The sequence below is a fragment of the Cebus imitator genome, unplaced genomic scaffold (assembly GCF_001604975.1).
Source record: "Cebus imitator isolate Cc_AM_T3 unplaced genomic scaffold, Cebus_imitator-1.0 Scaffold402, whole genome shotgun sequence".
In the NCBI taxonomy this organism is placed as follows: Eukaryota; Metazoa; Chordata; class Mammalia; order Primates; family Cebidae; genus Cebus; species Cebus imitator.
In genome coordinates, this window is record NW_016107717.1 from 459,085 (window position 1) to 484,805 (window position 25,721).

General features: G+C 38.3%; 1 protein-coding gene across 2 annotated transcripts in view; it reads left to right on the forward strand.

Moving 5' to 3' along the window:
- PAPPA2 (pappalysin 2) overlaps positions 1–25,721 on the forward strand; it is a 288,728-nt gene that overhangs the window by 92,894 nt on the left and 170,113 nt on the right. For both annotated transcript variants that reach the window (XM_017508836.2, XM_037731478.1), the window contains one exon: positions 18,047–18,192. In XM_017508836.2, coding sequence (XP_017364325.1) covers positions 18,047–18,192 — 146 coding nt within the window. The remainder of the gene's footprint in view (positions 1–18,046; positions 18,193–25,721) is intronic.

Sequence of the window (25,721 nt, forward strand, 5' to 3'; positions counted from 1 at the left end):
TTGTTAGTTGTATTCCTAGGTATTTTATTCTCTTTGCAGCAATTGTGAATGGCAGTTCGTTCTTGATTTGGCTCTCTTTAAGTCTGTTATTGGTGTATAGGAATGCTTGTGATTTCTGCACATTGATTTTGTATCCTGAGACTTTTCTGAAGTTGCTTATCAGTTTAAGGAGATTCTGGGCTGAGAAGATAGGGTCTTTTAAATATGCAATCATGTCATCTGCAAATAAAGACAATTTGACTTCCTTCTTTCCTAACTGAATACCCTTTATTTCTTTTTCTTGCCCGATTGCTCTGGCTAGAACTTTCAATACTATATTGAATAGGAGTGGTGAGAGGGGACATCCTTGTCCAGTGCCAAACTTCTAAGGGAGTGCTTCCAGTTTTTGCCTATTCAGTATGATATTGGCTGTTTGTTGTAAATAACTTATTATTTTGAGATATGTTTTGTTGAAACCTAGTTTATTGAGATTTTTTAGCATAAAGGGCTGTTGAATTTTGTCAAAGGCCTTCTCTGTATCTATAGAGATAATCATGTGTTTTTTGTGTTTGGTTCTGTTTATGTGGTGGATTACATTTATAGATTTGTAGATGTTGAACCAGCCTTGCATCCCTGGGATGAAGACTACTTGATTATGATGGATAAGCTTTTTGATGTGCTGTTGCAGTCAGTTTGCCAGTATTTTACTGAAGAATTTTGCATCGATGTTCATCATGGATATTGGCCTGAAGTTTTCTTTTCTTTTTGAGTCTCTGCCGGGTTTGGTATCAGGATGACGTTGGTCTCATAAAATGATTTGGGAAGGATTCCTTCTTTTTGGATTGTTTGGAATAGTTTCGTAAGGAATCGTACCAGTATGTCTGGTAGAATTCAGCTGTGAACCCATCTGGACTGAGGCTTTTTTTGGTGGTAGGCTATTAATTTCTGCCTCAACTTCAGCCCTTGTTATTGGTCTATTCAGGGTTTGGACTGCTTCCTGGTTTAGGCTTGGGAGGATGCAAGTGTCCAGGAATTTATCCATTTCTTCCAGGTTTACTGGTTTATATGCATAGAGTTGTTTGTAGTAATCTCTGATGGTAGTTTGTATTTCTGAGGAATTGGTGGTGATATCCCCCTTATCGTTTTTTATTACATCTATTTGATTCGTCTTTCTTTTCTTTTTTATTAATCTGGCTAGAGGTCTATTTTGTTGATCTTTTCAAAAAACCAGCTCCCGGGTTTATTGATTTTTTGAAGGGTTTTTTGTGTCTCTATCTCCTTCCGTTCTGCTCTGATCTTAGTTATTTCTTGTATTCTGCTAGCTTTTGAGTATTTTTTATCTTGTTCCTCTAGCTCATTCAATTTTGATGATAGGGTGTGGATTTTAGATCTTTCCTTGCTTCTCATGTGGGCATTTATTGCTATAAATTTTCCTCTAGACACTGCTTTAAATGTGTCCCAGAGATTCTGGCACATTGTGTCTTCATTCTCTTTGATTTTGAAGACCAACTTTATTTCTGCCTTCATTTCATTGTTTATCCAGTCAACATTCAAGAGCCAGTTGTTCAGTTTCCATGAAGTTGTGCGGTTCTGAGTTAGTTTTCTGAATTCTTAGTTCTAATTTGATCGCACTGTGGTCCAAGAGACTGTTTGTTATGATTTGCATTCTTTTGTATTTGCTGAGGAGTGCTTTGCTTCCAATTATGTGGCCAATTTTAGAGTAGGTGTGATGTGGTGCTCAGAAGAATGTATATACTGTGGATTTGGGGTGGAGAGTTCTGTCGATGTTTGTTAAGTTTGCTTGGTCCAGACCTGTGTTCAAGTCCTGGATATCCCTGCTAATGTTCTGTCTCGTTGATCTGTCTAATATTGACAGTGGAATGTGAAAGTCTCCCCCTCTTTGTAGGTCATTAAGAACTTGCTTTATGTATCTGTGTGCACCTGTATTGGATGCGTATATATTTAGGATCATTAGCTCTTCTGGTTGCATTGATCCTTTTACCATATGTAACGTCCTACTTTGTCTCTTTTGATATTTGTTGGTTTAAAGCCTATTTTATCAGAGACTAGGATTGTGACTCCTGCTTTTTTTGCTTTCCATTTGCTTGGTAAATTTTCCTCCATCCCTTTATTTTGAGCCTATGTGTGTCCTTGCGTGTGAGGTGGGTTTCCCGGATACAGCACACCAATGGGATTTCATTTTTTATCCAATTTGCCAGTCTGTTTCTTTTGATTGGGGCATTTAGCCCATTTACATTTAAGGTTAATATTGTTATGTGTGAATTTGATCCTGCCATTTTGATGCTAGCTGGTTGTTTTGCCCGTTAGGTGACTCAGTTTCTTCATTGTGTCAATGCTTTTTACCATTTGGTACATTTTTGCAGTGGCTGGTACTGGTTGTTCCTTTCTATGTTTAGTGCTTCTTTTAGGAGCTCTTGTAAGGCAGGCCTGGTGGTGACGAAATCTCTCAGCAATTGCTTGTTCATAAAGGATTTTATTTCTCCTTCGCTTATGAAGCTTAGTTTGTCTGGATATGAAATTCTAGGTTGAAAGTTCTTTTCTTTCAGGATGTTGAATATTGGCCCCCACTCCCTTTTGGCTTATAGAGTTTCTGCTGAGAGATCCACTGTGAGTCTGATGGGCTTCCCTTTGTGGGTAACCCAATCTTTCTCTCTGGCTACCCTTAGCATTTTTTCCTTCATTTCAGCCCTGTTGAATCTGACAATTATGTGTCTTAGGGTTGGTCTTCTTGAGGAATATCTTTGTGGTGTTCTTTGTATTTCCTGGACTTGAATATTGGCCTGCATTTCTAGGTTTGAGAAGTTCTCCTTGATAATATCCTGAAGAGTGTTTTCCAGCTCGGAGTCATTCTCTCCATCACATTGGGGTACACCAATCAAGCGTAGATTAGGTCTTTTCACATAATCCCATATTTCTTGGAGGATTTGCTCATTTCTTTTCACTCTTTTTTCTCTAATCTTGCCTTCTCATTTTATTTCATTGAGTTGTTCTTTAATATCTTATATCCTTTCTTCTGCTTGGTCGATTCAGCTATTGAAACTTGTGTATGCTTCATGAAGTTCTCGTATCGTGTTTTTCAGCTCCATCAAGTCATTCATATTCTTCTCTAAGCTGTTTATTCTAATTAGCATTTCATCAAACCTTTTTTCAAGGTTCTTAGTTTCTTTGCATTGGATTAGAACATGTTCATTTAGCTCAGAGAAACTTGTTATTACCCACCTTCGGATGCCTGTTTCTGTCAGTTCATCTGACTCATTTTCCATCCAGCTTTGTTCCCTTGCTGGTGAGGAGTTGTGATCCCTTGGAGGAGGAGAGGCATTCTTGTTTTGGGTGTTTTCATCCTTTTTGCACTTGCTGGTTTCTTCCCATCTTTGTGTATTTGTCTACCTGTGGTCTTTGTAGTTGGTGACTTTCAGATGGGGTCTCTGAGTGGACGTCCTTTTTGTTGATGAAGAAGTTATTTCTTTCTGTTTTTTGTTTTGTTTGTTTGTTTGTTTTCCTTCTAACAGTCAGGCCCCTCTGCTGCAGGACTGCTGGAGGTCCACTCCAGACCCTGCTTGCTTGGGGATCACCTGTGGCTGTGGCAGAACAGTAAGGGTTGCTGCCAGTTTCTTCTTCTGTTATCTTCATCCCAGAAGGATACCCGACAGATGTCAGCCTGGGATCTCCTTTGTGAGGTGTCTCTTTGGATATGTGGAACTCAGGGAGCTGCTTAAGGAGACAGTCTGACCCTTACAGGAGCTCAAGTGCTGAGCTGTGAGCTCTGTTCTGTTCATAGCTGCTGGGCAGGTACATTTAAGTCTGCTGCAGTGGAACTCATAACTGCCTTTTTTCCCAGGTGCTCTGTCCTGGGAAGGTGGGGCTTTATTCATAAGTTCCTGATGTGCTGCCTTTTTTCAGAGATGCCCTGCCCAGTGAGGAGGTTGCCTAGTCACAGTCTGCCATCAGAGGCATTGCTGAGCTGCCATGGGCTCTGCCCAACTGCTGTGTGAACTTCCTTGCAGTTTTTTTTATAAAGGTATAGGTAGAACTGTCTCGGTAGTGGTGGTCTGCCTCAGTAATGGTGGACTGTCTCTGTAATGGTGGACTGCCTCGGTAGTGGTAGACTGCCTCAGTAGTGGTGGACTGCCTCGGTAATGGCGGATGCCTTTTCCACCACAGAGCTGGACTATCCTGGGTCCAGCTGTGCTTGCTGCAAAATTCTCAATCCAGAGCATTTCAGATTGCTGGTCTTTGTTTTAGTGGGACCTGCCAAGCCAGATCACCTGGCTCCCTGTTTCAGCCCCCTTTTTTTCAGTTGAATGGGTGGCTCTGTCTCCCAGGCATTCCAGGTGCCAGTTGAAATGGTTGCCCAGATTTGTGTGAGTTTCTGTGCGGAGACCCACTGTGCCAGCTGAAACAGCCATGCTGGAAACTTGTGGTGCTTTTCAGCCTGGGAATGTCCTGGTCTGTAGGCAGTAATAACTGCCATTTGGATCTCTCATCCTCTGCGTTGTTCTCGCTGGGAACTGCACTCCAGAGCTGTTCCTATTCAGTCATCTTGGATCCACCTCCCCGCATTTTATTTCTTTCTATTGCCTGATTGCTCTGGCTAGGTCTTCGAGTACTGTATGTAAATAGGAATGGTGGAAGTGGGCATCCTTGTTTTGTGCCAGTAGTTAAAAGGAATGCTTTCAACTTTTTAATCATGAAGTGATGCTGAGTTTATCAAATGCTTTCCCTGCATCTATTGTAATATGGTACATACTACCTGCAGAATGAGAGAAAATATTTGTAAACTTTTCATCTGACAGGCAACTAATATCCAGACTCTACCAGAATTTCAAACAATAAAAGAAACCCCAAACAATCACATTAACATGGGCAAAGGAAGTAAACAGGTATTTTTCAGAAGACATATAAATGACCAACAAGCAGATGAAAAAATGCTCAACATTTCTTATCATCAGAAAAATGCACATTAAAACCACAATGAGATGCCATTTTACACCAGTCAGAACAGCACCTTCTCACTTATCAGTCAGATAAACATAATGTGTGCACATGGACACAGACTGTGAAATGATAGACAGTGGAGACCCAGAAAAGTGGAAGGGTGGAAAGTGGGTGGATGATAAGAAATTACTTAATGGGAGCAATATATACTATTTGGGTGATAGGCACATTAAAATCTTTGACTTCACCACCACACAGTATATCCATGGAACAAAATTATACTGGTTCCCCATAAATTATACAAGTAAAGAAATAAAAAATAAGAATTTCTTAGAGTTTATCCTGTTTTCACTTTTGATTCTATACACCTTTTCCTGGACCAGATTTAGGGCTTTGAGAACCTCAGAAAAGACCCCTTCCTTCACTGTTTCGTGATGTATAAATCAAAAGTAAACATTTAATTTTTAAAATAAAGCAAAATTAATATTGTCTCTTTCAATTTTGACAATATATTTTTTTCAGAAAGAGATTTCTGAATACATTTTTGTGTTGAACTTTCTCTCTCTTTGCTGCTTCCCTGAGCATAGGTCCCAGCAATTTAGTACATCATCTTGCATATTATGAAGTGCTTATTCAATGGTAGTTGACTATATTAATGCTGGAGATGAACTCTAAATGGAAAACAAGGCAGATAATATCTCATTGTTCCCCTCTCCTAGGTTCACTGATATTGGGCAGCTGTAGAATCCCCTTAAACCACAGAGTCTAGTTATATCTGAAGCAGCCAAACTCCAAAGACTAGTGTATAGGACCTCCTGCCACTGGTAGGCAACAATAAACAAAACTACACCCAAAACCCAACCTTTCTGCCTACTCTGTCTTTGACAACTCTTTGTATGGTGACTACAGACAGAGCAGATTCTTGGCAAAAACACTCTGATGATAAGCTCTCAGGGCTTGGGTAAGAATAGGCAATGTAATTCTTGAAGTATTACGTTAGGGTTAAAAATAGGAAGCTTTTCCTGGGAAGACTGGTTATTGTTGGTAACTGGAGTGGACACGATGTGTCTCAGTTGATTAAAAACTTGTGAAATCATCCAGTATTTTAGTCATTCTTTTGTGTTTCTTCTCTCTTCTCTTGAAGCTCTTTTCTCAATTGCTTTAGAACATTTTAAAGATTTTCTTCAAATCCTGTTTTCAAGCAAAACATTCTTTCTGTCATCTCTCTCTCTCTCTTTCTCACACACACACACACACACACACACACACCCAAATCAGTTATTTTTGACAATATATGTGCACTAACCTGAACTCTAAACTTTCTATTTTATTGAGATAGAGAAAATAAACTGGTCTTATAAGAACATTAGTCATTGAACATTTTTTACACTTTGACTTTAGAGGTAAGGGAAACATGCTCATTAATTCAGAGAGGAATTACTGAGCAACTACTAAACCTCAGACCCTGTGCTGGACACCCAGGGCACAATTCTGAACAAGCCCAGACAGCATTCCTACTCCCACAGTCTATGACTTAATAGGGGAGTCCTCAAAAAGCAGCACTTTGCCATGTGCTCTGGCAGTGAAAGTCAAAGGTGTCACGAAAGCTCGTGGACAAGAGCACCTGACCAGGATTTGGGGTATTAGGAAAGCCTTCCCAGAATTGACATCTATATCAAAATCTGTCGGATGAAAAGAAGTTATCCCGGAGATAAGGGTGGCAGGGAAGGTAGAAACTATTGCTTCCAAAGCCCAGTGGCCCAGATAAGACAGAGGAAACATTCATGAGAATTAGAAGGAAGTAGAAAGACTGATGCTAGAGAGGTTACCAGCGGCCAGATCCTGAAAGGTCTTATAAACCATAGCAAGACATTTAGAGTTCCTTAAAGCTGAGAAGGAACATGATTAGATCTGCCTTTTAGAAAGGTCAATCTTGAGAAAGCGTGGAGCTTGTATTCAAGGGGTGCAAAACAAGGAACAGAGAAACTTACTAGAAGGCTATGGTTGTATTTAAGAGATATTTATAAATAGAATCCCAGTAGGTGCATTCAAAAAGTATAAGAAAATTAAAAAGAGGCGATACAGATACAGAAATCATTTGTATTAAGGCAATCATTGAAATAATGAGAATGTGTTTAATCTTCAAGATTGTGATAATTCAGAATTGTGAAGGATACGTCAATTTAGCATTCTGCTTAATGTAAGAATTTATCTCTCTAATATAACTGCCAGATAACTCATTAGCTGCTGGTTAAATATTTCTGGTGTTAGGGATGTCATTTCTTAACAACTATAATTTAGTAAGACTTCCTATATACTGAGGCAATATATGGCTCTGTATAATTTTGCTCATTGGCCCCAATTTTTTCCTCTGGAGCTGTGCAAAGTAAGGGTTTTACATGAAATCAGATTCCAAATATTTAAATAATTTTGAGGCTGCCCTGGTCCCTGTCATCTAGACTTAATAGGCACCATTTCTTTTACTATTCTTCACATGGCATGACTGCCAGATTTTCTTCGTTTTTAGTCTACCTGTTCTGGGTATGTCTCCCAAAGTTCTAATGTCCTTAAAGAAGGATAGCAGTGATCCAGGACAGATCTGTTCATGGCAGTGTTTGTGCCTAGGATTGTAGCCTAAGAGTCTATACATTTTCCCCCAGGAAGCCGTGGAACACTATTGGCAGCTGAAATCCTTAGGCATTTTCCTCTTGTTAATTGGTGTTAAACCCAGAGTTTTTAATGCTGAATTTTAGTAATTACTTATGTGTGTGTGTACTTAAGTGTAGATTTTACATCAGAAATTTTAGATTTTACCTTCTGAGTTTAGTCCCATAATTATAGCTTTTGGAGGCCAATTTGACAATCATGTCATTTGCAAATTTGACAAACTGACATTCTGTGAATTCTTGCAAAACATCGTTTAAATTGCTGAATGAAATAAGGGGAAATACAGAGATCTGGGCCAAGGTATATATGAGCTTTGTTGGGGGAAGTCCCAGGATTTAGGGTTAGTTGTTATAAATCTATAATTATATACATTTCCACCCTTTTTATAAAGATATCATGAGAGATTTATCCAGCGTCCTGTTAAATCAAGGATACACTCTCCAAGAAAAGTGTCTTACTCTAGAAAATTCAACAAAATAATCAAAACAACACCAATGAAATGTGATTAGTTTTGCATGATTCTTTTTCCCTGGTGAGTCCATGATTGTTCCAGTTATCACCTCTTTCTTGTATAGATAGTAAAAATTTGTTTATTTAATAATACATTGAAAATATTTCTGGGAATTGACATTGAACTTAGTTATCTATAGTTTGCAAATCGCTCCTGTTTCTTGTATCAGGAATTGAAATAACTTTCAGTCTGTAGTCTCCTTGCACCACTCTATTATCTGCAAAGATTGTAATTATTTTATATAAACACCAAAACAGGTCTTTTTGGAGTCTTATGAATAGCTCCTATGATTCTGGAGACTAATTCATTCAAAAACAATTCTTGCACTATTTCTTCAGTCAGCTAGCACATGCAATTTCCTTTTGTCGTGTTGTTCTTTTGCTTGAATATATCTTTCCTGACCTTTCTACCATGAGAATGAAAATCAAATATTGAAAACACAGTTGGAATAATGTTCTGAATCAGTTAAGATATAGTTGCAAAAAACAGAAACCACTGTAACTATTTTAACCAAAAAGGGATTAAATATAGATATTGAGTTGCTTATAAAATCTTTGTAAGGGCTAGAGTAGTAGAATTGAAGTTGGACATCTAGAACTATCTCTCAGAATAAGATTATGGAACTGGCCTCCAAGTAGGGTTGCTATGCCTGCCACAGAAAGGGAGGTGGGAATCCTGAAGTTTCCTTTAGAACTTCCAGTTTCAAGGACATGCTGCCCAGCAGCTGTCTGGAGATCAAGAAACCATTGATGCCATCCCTGAGTCATGCTGTGCCTGCTAGATTCACACCAGCAAGGAGGGTTTGCCCCATAGCTTGTCTCTGAAGACCCACATTGCTCATGCTGGATGCTGGAACACTATTAGCCATTGCAGGCAGAGTAAGTGAAGGCAGTGAGAAGGAAGGTGGTCATCTGACAGTCACCTTCCAACTCTAACATGAAGAACACAACTGATGGTAGACTATAAATCTCATCCAAATCCCCAGGTGCAACAGAGTTGGAGAAATGTAAAATTTAGCTTTCTGCCCTCCAGAACAGTAAGACAGACTAGAATGAACGTCGAATAAATACGTCCAGACTAATGCACAACATCTACCACAAACTTCTACCGTGCCTTATTAATTGATTCTCTAAACATATTTTTTCACTTTGTCCTCCATTCTTGCATGTAATTTTGTATACACTTCTATTATGGTGCCTGTCACCTTGTATTTTAATTATTTGTTCACATGATTGTCTTGTTCATTGACTGAGCTCCTTGAAAACAAGAGCCGTGTCTTCTGTATCTTTTCATTGCCAGGGTCTAGCACAATGACTTGCAGATAATAAGGGAAACCAATTTAAGACTAGAAGAAAGATTGCATGCTTTGGAATTAGAGGAATTCAGGTTTAAATCCTTCCTCCAAAACTTACAATCTATATGATCTGGGGGAAGATACTTTACCTCTGAAAGCCTTAGTTTCTTATCTATAATGAAATAATTATGCTAACTTCATAAAGTTATTGTGAGATTTACATGAGAAAATATATACAAAGCATCTGGCATACAGCTGGGACTGAATTAATTGTGATCATATTAGTAGTAAATAAATGGTGCCACATAAGTGAATTATTGATTGGATTTCCACGTTAATAATTATTCATCTTGGTAGCAAGGCAGATTTCTAAGAGTTCAGGTTGTTTTTCTGTTCCCTTCTGTATCATTATAGTCTATTTTGCTCAATTCTTTGAAACAAATAAATTTTAAAATTTGTCATTCTTTGCATTTCTTCATGTTTATGTTGGTTCAAGGCTTTATTTTTTTACACTATTTTGTAAACCATTTTACGCTATTCCTCCTTCCAAAATCTACATATGTTCTCTTAAAATTTTAGATTCCCAGAGAGTTCTCTTTTAATACATGGTTCTTTCTGATGCTTTATATCTTCTTCCTCTTTTATTGGGACTATGTAGGATTAAATTGATTTTTAAGGTTTCTATCCTTTCACCTCCAGAGGGACATTGTCCCCTCTAGAGTCCTAGGCATGAAATCATTTCCGTTTTGGAAATCTATTTTACTAAAGCTTGAGATTTCAGTGTTATCAGCCTTGGCTGTTGCAAACACTAAAAATATTGAGGTTTCTATCAATGAGGAAATTTATTCACTCCATGTCACCAATGAGTTATTTCTTATTGGTGAGAATTAAAATCAAACTATTATATCTCTGTTGTTTCTAGAAATGTTTGAGATCAAGAAAAGTATTTATTGGAGGTGCCGTTACTATTAGCAGAACCAGCCTTCAGGCAGGGATCATCTCACTTGAAGTTGGGGTTAATCACTGTATTCCTCTTCTGTGTCCATTTTGGAACTTGCCTTTGGGAGTTATTCACACTACTCTTTGTCTTACCAGGCCAACTGTAGTTTGTGCATGGGAGAGTTTCATTTCTATTTTATTGTTACCAAAAAAGTTCCCTTCAGGGCTTGAATGTAAGTGTGCTTTCCTCCTTTCTGCACTGTGGTGTTGCCTCCATTTCATTGCTCCTTTTAAGCAAGGTATACCTGCTCCTTAGACATAGGCCATGATTAGCTCCCCGCCAAGTCTGGGAGATAATACTTGCAGTCCTACGTTATGATTTTTGAACTTTGTTTCTGCCTAAGTAGATATTTGAAGCTGTAGGTATTGTTATTCATAATAAAATTTATCACACATTTATGTGTGACACTATAAAGTGTTACATTTAAAAAGATGTTACTAATTTTTTACCTGCCAATAACTATATGAAGTAGATACTTTCATTATTCCCATCTTACAGTTAGGGAAACTGAGATACATTGATGGTAGGTGTCTTGACAATGCCCCATAGCCATTGGGTGGAGGAGGTGAGCTTAGAGACCAGTTCTTTTTTCCTGAAAGCCTGTGCTCATGAGGACTCTGACACACTGGGCTCCCCCGGACCGTTTTCTCTCAGGTTATCCTGGGAACCTCTTCCATTACGCTTTTCTTTTTTGTGCTGCATATTTTGTCTTTTAAGTATCTGCACTTGATGAGTTATCTATTTTTATCCCACCCTTCTAAATAAATTTTACTATATGATTCTCTTGATATGGTGGGTAAAATATTGCCAAAAACTGGAGTGGTGGAATATACTCTTTGTTTCCTCTTGAGTCCGTAATTCTGGCCTCAGAGTTTTTTAAAACAAATGTTTTTTGATACCATCTTTTAAAGCCAAATATTCACTCTCTTTATGCTCTTTTATTTTCCAATGCTGTTGCTTTGAAGTGAAAAGAGATGTATTAGCTTTCTATTATTGCTGTAACAAGTTATTGCAAACACAGTGACTTAAGATAACATGAATGTATTGTATTTCTGTAGGTCAGAAGTTTAACATAAGTCTCACTAGACTAAGATCAAGATGTGGACAGGGCTGCATTGTTTTGTGGAAGGTCTAGAGGACAGTCTACTGCTTGTTTTTTCCAATTTCTGAAGGCTGCCTGAATCCCATGGCTTTGGGCCCCTTCCCCCTTCTTCGAAACCTGCATTATAGCTCTCTCTGATACTGTTTCCATCACTACATCTCTTTCTCTAATGACAGGTAGGAAAAGTTCTTTGCTTTTAAGAAGTTGTATAATTAGTATGGGTAATCCATAATAATCTTCTCATCTCAAGGTTTGTACTTTAAGTCAAATCTACGCAGTCCTTTTTGCCATGTAGGATAACATATCCCCAGCTCCCAAGGACTATAGAACATGGACATCCATGAGGGCATTATTCTGCTACCTTAAAATGTTATGACACTAGACTTTGAGTCCTTTCAATCTCCAATTATTTCTTTTATTTCAATCTCAAGTTCCTAAAACACAAATATTCCTAGCGAAAAATTCCATTTTACTTCTAGTAGTATTCATTTCCACATGAATCAGCAAACATGAGTTAATGTTTTGTGTATAATGTCTTGTCAGGTTTTCCATATTTGAATTTCAGGAAACAAATATATTGCTGGTTGATGATGTCCTGGTGATGATAATGTCTGGTCTCTGGTGTGGCCTTCAGAAGGGAAACAGTAATCCCACTATGTCTCTTCTTTCTGTGGTCATTAGCAGTTGGTTGATTGTACTGAGGGAGTAGAGACAAGAAGAGGAAGGAATGAGGGAGGAATTCTGGGTTTTCTACTTGTGTTATAGAAAGAGTATTAGGAGTGGCACCAATTCAAAGAGGGACAAGGGAGGAGAAATGGGTGTGGGGAAAATTGCGAGCATTGCCTTAGAGATAAACTGAATATCCCCAGTCCACATAATGCTATGGGCATGAATGAGCTCATACTACCATTAACAATCAAATCACATAGCTCAATGTGTAAGTATAAAAATTTATCCTCATACAATGCCCCTTTTTGGGAGTCTCCAGAAGAGTGTGCCTTTACAATTCATGCCCACCAGTTCTGTGGCTCTCCTGCTATTTAACATTGAACACTGGCAATGGTATTTACCTTGTCTGCTGACCTTCAGCATTTCCAGAGGATACTCTGTCCTATTTCTCTGAGGAAAAGCTGGCCTTAAAGAGTTGGCATCTGATGCAATCCAAGGCTGTAAAACTCAAGGGCCAGAATGGTGCTGACGTCCCTTACTTCTTGCCAGAAATGGAGAAAGCGGCCCTTATCCTCATCACTGCCTCATTTTGTTATTAGGACTTAAAGCAGAACTGCTTATTTGTAAAAAAAAAATACAATTTTTTTTTAACGAAGTAAAGTTTCTTCCTAAAAAGCTCAAAATCCAGTTTGTTAAATTAGGTAGAAGACAAAATGCCAATGTGTTTCTTCTCTTGTCCTTGATTTTTAAATCTTTCCATGGACACAGGCATATACTTTCGCTGTATTTAACCAAAACTCAACCCTTTTTACAAATCTACTCATGTAAAAATGTCAACAGATTCACCAGCTGGACCACTATTTCAGATACATTGAAATTCACTTTGTCTGAGTTTCTTTTGTACTCAAATAGAACCACCAATTACATTGGCATGCTGACTTTAAGGTTTCTGTGCACAAAACAGGTAGAAGTGTTGAATTGCTAGGAAAAGACCAAGAATCTAATCTTAGAGGAGAGGTAGGACTAGTTACATTTATGTTGGGGAGCTATCAGAATAGTGACAGTGCTTTGAAGTTTAAGAATAGAAGAGTTCTCAAAGGTGAAAGTGAGAAAAGGACACAGGCAGAACCCTGGGAAATAACTTCTAAAAATTAGAAAGGAAAAGAGGAACTCACAGTGGAGACTGAGAATCATTGGTCTGTAAAGCAGGAGGATAACCAGGAAAGAGCATTGCAATGAAAGCAAAGGAAGTAGAGAGTTTTGGGAGGGAGAAAGTAACTAATAATATAAAAATGCAACAAAAGGGTCCAATAAGAGAATGACTTTTTTTTTTCTTTTTTTTCTTTTTTTTTTTAATTCTGTGGGCAGAGAAACTTAAGTGGCCAATGACAACTTTAATGAAGGCAATTTTGATAAAGTGGTACAGATGAAAGCCAAATTATAATGGGATTAGAAGGTACATTGGAAAAAAAAGTGAACGGGAGATGAAAAAATTATTCCTCTAAGAAGTTTGAATTGGAAAGGAAGAGGAAAAAGGAGAGGATGTTAGCTTTGATTTTCTCAGAAAACCTCCTCTTATGGGATCAGGGGAAAGAGAATAAAAATAGGTAAGGAAGTAAATAACTGTGCGCGGCGCGCGCGTGTGTGTGTGTGTGTGTGTGTGTGAGAGAGAGAGAGAGAGAGAGAGAGAGCGCAAGTGATAGAGTTCATGATGAAAGGGCTTGATTTTATCATCAAAGAAGGAGGTATGAGCACCTACTAAGAGTCATAAAAATAAGAAATTGAGGTGAGGGGAACAAAAGAAGAATACTGAAAATTTCAGATTACCTCTCAGAGGAGATGGCCAGAAACAATTAAAAGTACAGACAGGTGGAACTGAAAATCTTCATGAGATCAGAAATGAAAAAAAAAAAAAATCAATCTGAATAAGGGTGACAATGAGAATGGATGGGCAAAGAGAAGTGAGTGAAGATCATTAGAAATAGGGAAATGAAGAATAAAACTGAGTTTTCGGTGGATGCTTCACACAAATGTTGATGTTCCTCAGGCAATGATAGGAGGTGAAATAAGGGGAGAGCCCAGGAGCCAGGTGCTGGAGGCCTTTATGGAGTAACCAGAAAACAGAAAAAGGAAAGGAAGTGGGTACTGTATGGGAATGAGTAGAGTGCCATGCACCTAAGAGCAAAAGGAATTTCACAGGAACAGAAAAAACTATGTGTTTGAGTTTGCAATGAGCAGGCTAGAGAATACTAGTTGGTGTTTCTGGGGGCCCACAAGTCCCAAGGTGTGGGCCCAGTGAACAGGTTGGGGGAACAGGTAAAATGTGATATTCACTAGAAGGAAGAGACATAGTGGGAGAGTGGATAGGGGATGGGGTGGCAGGGGACCCTTCTGCATATTTTGGATAGAGAACCATATTTTACAGTAATGACAGGAAGCTTTAGGTTTAACCAAACCCAAATGTCCATGTGGCACCCATTGCTTCTGTGAGGGGAATTGTCTGAAGGTCCTTGTGGTATCTGTTTTCATTCTCCAGGTGGCTGCCTGATCAACTGTGGAGTGTGGTCAGGCTCCTCCTCTGCAGTGGGTTTGCTCTAACTGTGGGTCCCAGGCTCAAGGTGCACATTCATCCTTTATGTCTTGTTTTCTGCATGCCAATTTTTGATACTGACTCAGCTTCCTTCAGACAGCAGACAGCTCAGGACCTTTTTCTTATTTCTGGCTTCCTTCTTGAATAATTTCTATCAGTCTACAATGAGGTTATTTAACTGATTAATAAACTACAGCACAGAGAATCACTTTTCCTACCCTTTTACTTCACTTAGTTGGGAACTAAGCAGTAGTTAACGTTTGTGTGTAATTTAGATACTGGGATGTGACTGGAGAACCAGCTGTCAGGGGCATGACAGAAACCAGAGAGAATGCACTAAGGCTGGTAGGCAATGAAACATGGTGGACTGGAAACTCAGTAATGGCTAATTGCCATTATAGATGACAGTTATAGAATGGTCAAACAGTTGTGCATTCTTTGCGGGGGCACTGAGAAAAGAGCAATGGGGCAGAACAGCTTGATATGTCAGCCTCGAGGACAACCTGTTTCTGAGACAATTTTTGTAAAAACCATGACATAACTTTGATCACTCTGAGTCCTTTAGGGAGACATGTAGGTGAGTATCCTTATCTATAGCATAGAGAGTATGAGAAAAGGTAGATCCTGGCAGAAATTAAGCAGATTAATGCAGTTCATCCCTTTTAATACAAAGTTCTGGTCAAGGCATGCTCCTTATGCATTTTACTGCATTTATGTATGGGATTTTACCTTCCCTTGAATATTGAGCTAATTTGAATGGCAAGTCTGTTAGTATGAAGCAAGGTGCTAAGCTCTGAATTTGAAAATAATATCAATTTTCCCATCCTAAGCTGATGAACAAGGTTCTGGTCATTTTTGTTGAGAAGCTAAGACATGTACCTTCATTAGCTCTGATTAACTTTTGAAGTGGTTACCTGTGTTGCAGTAGACAGAGCATTCCGCATGCAAAGCAGACATACCGACCTCTACATGTTTATTCTCATTGGTTTAGAAAAAAATCTGGATAGTAGTCTTTGTTTCCAGCAAAATAAGAGTTTCCTCTATCAATTAAATTAATGACTCTTTCTAGCTTTTTAAATTTATTCTCTACCTTATACTTGACAACATATATCTGTATTTCTGGGAAGTACAGGAGTCTGAGCAACCACACATGGTTTGCCACCAGCATGACATAAATACTCTCATCTGGAAGGGTAATTTATGGCTGGAGAGAGGATTGGGCAAGGAATAAAATGGAGATAAGGAGAACCAGCTAATGAGGTTGGTGGTAGAGGAGGAGGCCCCTTGGAGGGTGCTCAAGAGAAATTAGTGGAACTGCTGGGTTGAGGGAGGAAGGGAGCATGGTGTTCAAGACCGGTAGATGGCAGGCAAAGAAGCCAGTAACACACAGATAGCCCAAGTTGGCCATGCTGGGAGCAGGGAGGTTGGAGAAGTGCCTGAGGAGATGAGAGAAAAAGCTGCCAAGTTACCAACTCCCAATTGTAATTGGAACCCAAGAATAGGAACACAGAAAGGGTATGGCTTTTCTTCCTTGGTACCCTGAGCTAAGCCTATGCTCAGTCTCTGATTCTCTCGTCCCCCTTCTTTTCTTTTCTTCTCTTTCTTTTTCTTTTCATTTCGTTTATTCTCTTTTCTCTTCCATTCTCTCTCTTTCTTCTGGCCTATTGAAACATCTCCATGTTGAAGACTCACTTGATGTTATCATCACTCACAAATCATCAATTTATCAATAAAGGAAATGATAGTTATTTCTAATAAAGGAGAAAATTAAAGATAATGTGACTAATTTCTCAGGAAAACCAGGCAACAACTCAAAAACATTGTGTCTTCAGGAAAGCAGCAGAACTATCCCTCTGATCAGATATGATGTCACCTCGTGGAATTTGGTTGATTTCTTGTGGTTGAGAGCTAGTTTTCCAAGGTATTTTGAGTCAGTAAAAAATAGTATTTTAAAAGTTCTTTTCTCCTAAGCATCTTTGATTCTTAAGCAAGATCGTTTTTTTTTTTTCCTTTCTGTTTATTCCTGTTTTTGGTACTGTTCCAAAAAATAAACCATCTTTGGGGTAGCTCTTTCTCAGGTGGTCCTTGCCAGCACATCCTACACTTGGATGAAATAGATGGCATCAACAATTGGGAGGCAGAACAAGCTAGACGGGAAGGGTCATGCTGTCTTAACATGAGCTTCTGGGATGGTAGATTTCAGTGTCTGCCACTTGTCTACCAGAATAGCAGCAACAAAGCATAATCTGTAAAGGAAATTTCCAACCTATGTTGTCAGGCTGTCTGCCCAGCTGACGCTTGATAGGAACATTCCTATCTCTGGAATGGCAGACTATGGCCACTGTGGTGAGCATCTAGTAAGTCTAAGGGGCCATTGAGCTCTGGTTGAGTTACTCCTTAAAATAACACTTCAGTGAGAATAGTAGGGCTCCGTTTGCTTATGGTAAAGTTTTAAGTTTCACTGATGCTGAGAAGCTAAAAGTCTTTGACTATACATGAATTTATAAAGAGACCAAATGTTTGTTTCCCTTTTTATAAGCCACAAGACATGTGTTTTTAATAGACCTTTAATTTTGTGCATCAATGCAAACATAATATTGCATAGTGCTTTCAAGGTCACCAATAAAGATACTTGGTAAGTATCATAAGGTAGTAGGAGTAGGGTAGAGTTTTTATGGATTAAGGGACTAGAAAGAGAGATGTCTATACAATTGCCATTCTTTGCAGTAGCTTTATAAGGTACTTACCTGCTTATAACTCATCTCACTTTATCCTTTTACTTTATGTTTTCTATCCTCTATCCCTTTTTCTTTTGAAAAATAATGATTGAAGTAGGCATATGCTGAAAAAGAGATTGAATTGGACTTCAAGGATCATGCAGTGTGACAGAAAGAACAAGAAACAGAGCTGAAAGGCCGTCTTCATTGTGGCCTGAGGATAATTCTCAAGGCGACAAATTTGTAGTATCATGAGATTTATCTTGAAGAAGTAATCTGGGTGTAGGGTGGGGAATTGAGTATGAAGCCAAATATGGAATATTCATACAAGCATTATATAGTGTTTTAAAAAGTCAGTATACTATTTATTTGGGATAAATATTCCAAATGTGTATCAGTGCCTTTTCTTCTGGGCTTCATAATGGGCTGGTCTCTGCCTCATGTTCTACCGAAAGGTAATGCTGGCTAAAAGTGCCATTAGAGTCTGATTCGGTCTGGCTCTGCTGTTCCCTCAGTACCAATTCCTTGCTGTGACGTTTTCTCGTTCTGCATGCTCTCTAGGGCATACATGAGTGTGAAGGAGCTGAAGGAGGCCCTGCAGCTGAACAGTACTCACTTCCTCAACATCTACTTTGCCAGCTCAGTGCGGGAAGAGCTTGCAGGTGCTGCCACCTGGCCTTGGGACAAGGACGCTGTCACTCACCTGGGTAAGTGAAATGAAGACCACACATGGTAAGAAAAAAAAACAAAGAGGCCTGAAGGAAGCTTGCAAAAGTAAGTTTGGAGAAAAAAGAAAGAGAGTAAATTTAATCAGTGAATTAACTGCTTTGCACTGAGAATGGCTCTTGGTAGAGCCTGTCAAAATGTTTCAATATAGACAAGTAAGAGGGATTAAAGCAGACTGGCAAATGCCCAGGATGTTCTAGACTGAATCTATAATTTAGATGCAAATAAATTGCTGGCATAGACTAAGATTCATTTTAAGTCTTGAAGAGCCCCAGGCGGGGAACTATCAAAATATCAAAAAGGTGGCTGGCCTGTGAAACCTGCTTTATAGTGATGACTGTTCTGGAAAATTGGCGGGCTTCTTATATGTTGTGAGCTCCTGAGGGAATCCTGGGAAATTCAGGAGGTGGGGCTTGCCTGCTCTCACCAGGGTAAGGGGTGGATACCTTAACCCCAAGTACAACTGCTGAACACTTTAGAAAGACAATCCCCTTACGGCCGGGCGCGGTGGCTCAAGCCTGTAATCCCAGCACTGTGGGAGGCCGAGGTGGGTGGATCACGAGGTCAAGAGATCGAGACCATCCTGGTCAACATGGTGAAACCCCGTCTCTACTAAAAATACAAAAAATCAGCTGGGCATGGTGGTGCGTGCCTGTAATCCCAGCTACTCAGGAGGCTGAGGCAGGAGAATTGCCTGAACCCAGGAGGCGGAGGTTGCGGTGAGCCGGGATCGCGCCATTGCGCTCCAGCCAGGGTAACAAGAGCGAAACTCCGTCTCAAAAAAAAAAAAAAAAAAAAAAAGAAAGACAATCCCCTTACAATGTCTTATTATAAAGGGAAACCCTATTGACCAAGCAATAAGAGTGATTACATTCATTTTATAAACATATGGATAAAAAGTAATTATTGAACATAATTAGTATACATTTCCAAAAAGTATTAGATAGCATTCTATAAAAATTTATTTTAAAATAAGTTACCATAATAGAGAGTAATATTTTGTGTTGGAAACAGAATGATTAGACAGACTGGAAAGAATTTTATAAATGTTTTTTAAAAGGTACTGCAAAGTTGATCTTCCTAGTAATCAAATAAGAAGCAGAGAGGAATAAATTAAAGAAATAGAACATAATGCTGTATATGTCGAACACCTGGTAATAGTGAAGCCTAGGACTTACCGAATTGACAATAAAAGAAAATATGAGCAAGTATGCAAAAGATAACCAATGTTATAGATTGGGGAAGGAGGAATATGAGCAATGTGTTAGCAAAAGACCAACAAACAAACAAACAGAAGCTGTTCAAGTGTGAATGAGAACATGAAAGTCTACGGAGTGAATCAGGTTGAGATCCAAAAGGGGTATATATACCAGAAAATGGAGATAAATGCAGATGTATATATACACGTATATGTATAACAAATTAAACATGTAAGGATCCAAATTACATGCTCTGCTAGCATACATAGCTGGGTTTCATTGGCTCTGTAGTATCTGATTCAGTTTTAGAGTCCTGCAATCCTTTTATCTCTAAACTGTATTTCTAGTTCTTGGTACATGAGAAATCAGAAATTTGTGATGTTAGTGGTAGCTTGGGGCTACCAAGGCAAGAGCATTGCATGTGTTGATAACATATTGCCCGGTTCCTCAGGTAAGGACCTGATATTTCCAGGCATCCAGCATAAACCAAAGAAGGCATCCAGATTTAGCTATAATTACCACAAGTGAAAAACTAGGGAAAGAGAGGTTTCTGGGTGGGATGAGACATTTTGTTGGGCCTGTCAGAAAACAAATTTGTAAATCATAGACTGCAAGACTGCACTTCATGGCTGTTAGTTTCAGGAAAAATTCTAAAGGATTTTTGATACAGTGACAGAAAGGGGCTGTAGATTTTAGTCATACATTTCCAAGATGGTCAGGTTATCTGGAGACACCGCTGTGCTTTCCAGATGAAAGCTAATTGGGTCATTCTAACCTTCCTGGCAGCAATGGGTGGACTACTGTAATCCATTTGTTAGTGAATATGGGTGTTTTGAGCTATGCTCATCAAAAGCAACAGTAGCAGAGGTGGGTATATAACACTGTAAGAAAATATCTCCAACTTGGTACATACTCGAATCACCAATAATAACCTTTCTGGTGTATGTCAGCAGAGGTCCTGACAGCAAGGTTTACTCAGCAGTGGCATTTGTGAGGCCCAAGTCTCTCAATAGGAACTGAATCTATTTGGCTAAAAGACCTTAAAAAATTATCTCCTTATAGAGAAAAATCTTGACTTCTTGATAAGAATTGTTGGGCAGGGACATACCATAGAATGTTCTCTAACTTTATTAGAATTGGGCATTGGCAAGACTCATTCAACTATAAAAAAATGAATAAAATACTTTAAAAATTATTTATTTGATGACATCAAATTGGCTAAGGCAACAAGGACATGAGGAGTCGAATCCCAAAAAGAAGAAAAATGCATTGAAGTGGGTCTCGTATATAACTCAGTCTTTCTCCTTTCAGGGAAATTGCCAAATTATCAGTGGAAGACATAGAGACAGAGCAGATAGCAGCAGCCTAGAGCTTGCTTTGGTCTCACTACTGGGAAGACAAAAATTAGAGTTCAGGTTTTCAGGGCAACCAAGACTTGAGGGATCAGGATCCTGGAGAAATGGAAATCAGAAAAAGTGAGCCTGATTTTCTGCTTGTAATGTCTTTTAAGATATTTGTTAGTGACTAAACTTACACTCTCAGGGCCACTGGGCAAGAAAACAAGTAGAAAATAACTTCTAAGAGATTAAAAAGCCACACAGTGATTTTAAGAGTGTCATAACAGAAGAGACTAAATTGGGAGTTGAGGCCTTGTTAAGGAGGAGGGGCTCTGAGACACCCTCTATGCAAGGGTAAGCAAAAGTAGTACAGCTTACCCAAAGCCTATGATCCAGCCTGAAACATGCTTTTTAAAACTTTTCAATAGTGTTGGGGGGAACAGGTGGTGTTTGGTTACATGGATAAGTTTCTTAGCTGTGACTTCTGAGACTTTGGTGCACCCATCACCCAAGCAGTGTACACTGTATCAGTGTGCAGTCTTTTATCCCTTGCCCTGCTCCCACCCTTCATCCTGAGTCCCTAAAGTCCATTGTATCATTCTTATGTCTTTACATCCTAATAGTTTAGCTCCTAATTATAAGTGATAACATATGATATTTGGTTTTCCTTTTTCTGAGTTACTTCACTTAGAATAATGGTTTCCAACTCCATCCAGGTTGCTGCAAATGCCATTGTTTTGTTCCTTTTTATGGCTGATCTCAACCTAATTCACTCCTTGGATTTTCATGTTCTTGTTCACCCTCGAACAGCAACCTTTTTTGTTTGTTTGTGTATCACTAATACATTGCTCATCTTCCTCCTTCCCCAATCTACAACACTGGCTATCTTTTGGATGCTTGCACATTTTCTTTATCCACTCATTGATTGATGGACATTTGGGCTGGTTCCATCGTTTTGCAATTGCAAATTGTGCTGCGTAAACATGCATGTGTGTTTTTTTTTTTTTTTTTCACATAGTGACTTCTTTTCCTTTGGGTAGATACCCAGCAATGGGATTGCTGGATCAAATAGTAGATCTACTTTTAGTTGTTAAGGAATCTCCATACTGTTTTCCGTAGTAGGTGCACTAGTTTACATTCCCACCAAAAGTGTCAAAGTGTTCCCTTTTCACCACATCCACATCAACATCTATTATTTCTTGATTTTTTGATTATAGCCATTCTTGCAGGAGTAATGTGGTATCTCATTGTGATTTTGATATGCATCCCATCTGTTTTTCTTTGTTTTTGTTGCATTTGCTTTTGGGTACTTGGTTATGAACTCTTTGCCTAAGCCAATATCTAGAAGAGTTTTTCCAATGTTGTCTTCTAGAATATTTATGTTTCCTCCTGAAACACTCTAAATCCCTGTTTGGAAGAAGTTTATCTGCCTATTTTCTAACTACCTTCAGAAAAGAAAGTTAAATATTCTTTGGAGAAAGACGTCATCAAAAGCCTCTACAATTGTTCATGCACAGTGTCTAGGAATCAATAAAAAAATCAATTATTTCAGGAGAAAGGGTCAAATGATGATAAACAAAACAAATCATATACAGTCAAAAATTACCCAGGTATTGGCATTGTTGGACACTGGCTTTAATTATTATTAATATGTAAAAATAGAGGAAAATGCATAGTTTCTTCAGAGAACTGGAATCTCTACTAGTGAATCAAGTGGAAATTTTAGAACTAAAAGTAGATACCAGTAAGCAAAATTAAGAAATTAATAGATGGGTGTATAAACAGAAGAAAAATGTAAGAACTAGACCATTGTAGAAAATTTACAAATTGAAGCTCTGAGGCAGAATGTACTGGGAAAATGTAGAATACATCTTAGGAAACATTTAAGACTCCATGAAAAATTTTTATTGTAAATTGGAGTTCTAGAAGAAGAAAAACAAATTGTGGGCAGAAACAATATTCAGAGAGATAATGGCTGAGAATTTGCAAACTGACAAAAGGTATCAAACCACAGGTTCTAGATAGTTTATAAACTGCAAACAAGATGAATAGAAAGAAAATATTTGCAAAACACAAATCTGGCAGCTGACTGTATTTAGAAGATATACAGAGCTACAGAACTCTCAAAACCCAACAGCAAAACACACAAACAAAAATTTCAGTTAGATAGTTTAAGTTCTGAGGTACATGCACAGAACATGTAGGTTTATTACATAGTTATACACATGACATGATAGTTTGCTGTTTCCATCACCCTGTCAGCTACATTAGGTGTTTCTCCTAATGCTATCCCTCCCCTAGCTTCTCAACCCCCAACAGGCCCTGGTGTGTGATGTTCCCCTCCCTGTGTCCATGTGTTCTCATTTTTCAACTCCCACTTACGGGTGAGAACATGCGGTGTTTGGTTTTCTGATCTTAGTTTGCTGAGAATGATGGTTCCCAGCTTCGTGCATGTTCCTGCAAAGGACATGAGCTCATGCTTTTTTATGGCTACATAGTATTTCATGGTGTATATGTGCCACATTTTCTTTATCCAGTCTATCATTGATTGACATTTGTGTTGGTTCCAAGTCTTTGTTATTCTGAACAGTGCCACAATAAACATACATGCGCATGTGTCTTTATTTAACAAACTAGTGGTTTCCAGGGTTTAAGAATGAGGAGGCAATGCATGGTTGGAGGTTGAGAAGAGTATAGATGTACGTGTGACCTAAAGGATAGCAGGTGGGACATGTTAATAGTGAGAAAACAGCTCTGTATCTTGATAGTGGTGGTGATTACACAAATGCATACATGTGATAAAATTGCATAGAACTACATACACACACCTGACTGCATGTAAAAACTGGCAAAATCTGGTAGACATCTGTGATCTCTACAAATAAGCAAGGTACTTTGCATATAGCAGGCGCTCTGTGGGTGCTCATTGAATATAGGTGTAGATGTGTAAAATTATTAAATTTAAATGGTTTCAAGAAATGCTTAAATTTTCTCATGAATCACTGACTTATAATGGAATTGTAAAAGAAGCAAGGGATATTTATATTTTATTCTTAGTGGTTTGAGAAATCCCTTACAACATGATTATTAATGTGCTTTTCAGAAGTAAAAGACTAGACTGAACAGCTCACAGATCTGACTCAATAGGAAATTGTGTTCTTATTTATTTCTTCTTGTTCAATCATAACTGATTAAGCAAAGGAACTGTATTGCCTAAAATCAGGTGTAGAGTAGTACAGACAGCTAGCATAACATGATAGAGGAAGACATTCAGAATTTTCTAAACAGAGCCTTTTTGAGACTTAAGATGGGATTTTCTGTTTGTGTCAGCATGTAAAGGCCCTACATTTTTAGGGTCTGCTGAGTAACCTAGCAGATGGGCATACGAGCCTGAAAGTTTGAAGATTGAATCCGATTTCTGACTATCAGTGGCTTAAGTCACTATATGGAAAAACCAGGGTAATATTTGTCATCTCGATTTGCTATCAGCATCATTTCTGCCCTTTCATATGATTTTGTGCTTTCAATGCTGTGTTAACACAAAGAAGAATCTTTTTATAGGTAGATGAATGAGCAAGATGTTCTTGAGCTCTAAGATTCAGTGGTTTGAACATTTTTAACCGTGGTAAACAATACCTGAATTGAAAACATATCTTTAAAAACAGAACACTTAAATTATTCATAAACCAGCCCTTTTATAAGCCTTGGATACCATATTCATGGTCATTCATTCATTCAGAGAAAAACTTGAATGTGTTTTGTGGCAATGCCATAAGATAGAATAATGAAAACAGTCTGCCCTTAAGGGTGCACAGCGTGATTGGGAGACAGTTAGGTAATACAGATTTGTAATACTGTGTGATGGCACCACACATGAAGTTAGGCAGGAACATGGAAGGGGAAGTGCCTAAAAGCATTAAGGAAGAGTTCCCAGGGGGGCTGAGGCTCAAGATGGGAATTGAAGGATAAGCAGGAGTTTCCTTGGCAGACACAGGAGAGCATTCCATAGTGGAAGAACTGGCAGATGGCAGGGTTCAGTGCTGTTAAAGGCCTGCACACACTTAGAAATGGGTGTGCTTTGCATGGCCACAGCAGTGCTCTTCAAACTTACTGTTTTCTCTTCTACCTGTAAAGGGACTCGAAAAGCTCAGCAACCCTTCACACATTCTTAGAGTAACACCTAAACATCTAATAATAGGTTTACTAGTAGCAAAGAAAGTAATTTGGGACATAAAATTTTATTTTAAATTACTATCATTTAAAAATAAATCTAAAATTTACTTTTCTAAGTGTCTTCTCAGTACCATACCAATTTGAAAATCACCATCATTTATTTAAAATAAAATCATGGTCAAGTACTTTTTAAACATTGATTTTTCTTTTTTTCTCTTTAAATTTGTGCTTCCATTTCACTTCTATAGAATTTAATACTAATGTAACATACATATATATATATATATTTTTTTTCAGAGTCTAGTTGGTTATCTGGTTCTCAGCTAAAAACATTTTGAATACACAACTCTTTGGTGATCATGTTTTGTTAAACTACACTTTTTATTTTGAGATAATTATACGTTTGCATGTAGTTGTAAAATGCAAAAAAGATTCTGTAAAACATTTACCGATTTCCCCTAATGGTAGCATCTTGTAAAACAATCTCATAAACAAGATATCAGCATTGAGACTAACATAAGTTATAAAGTGTTAAAAAATTTCTTCTCAATTGAGTTATCATTTGCAATGATTACTTCTACAATTGATCAAAACAATATTTTAAAATGTTGATTAATCACCAGTAAAAACAAATACATAGGAAACTCCTCTTTTCCCCATCTCCTTATTTCTGTGAACAAAGTTTCATAGCACTTGCAGCTGTAAGTGAGAAATAAAGCAATATGATTGATGTTAAATCTTTTCTCATTGCAGCAATAATCACTATCCATCCACAGACACAAGAACTACTTTGGGGTTCAG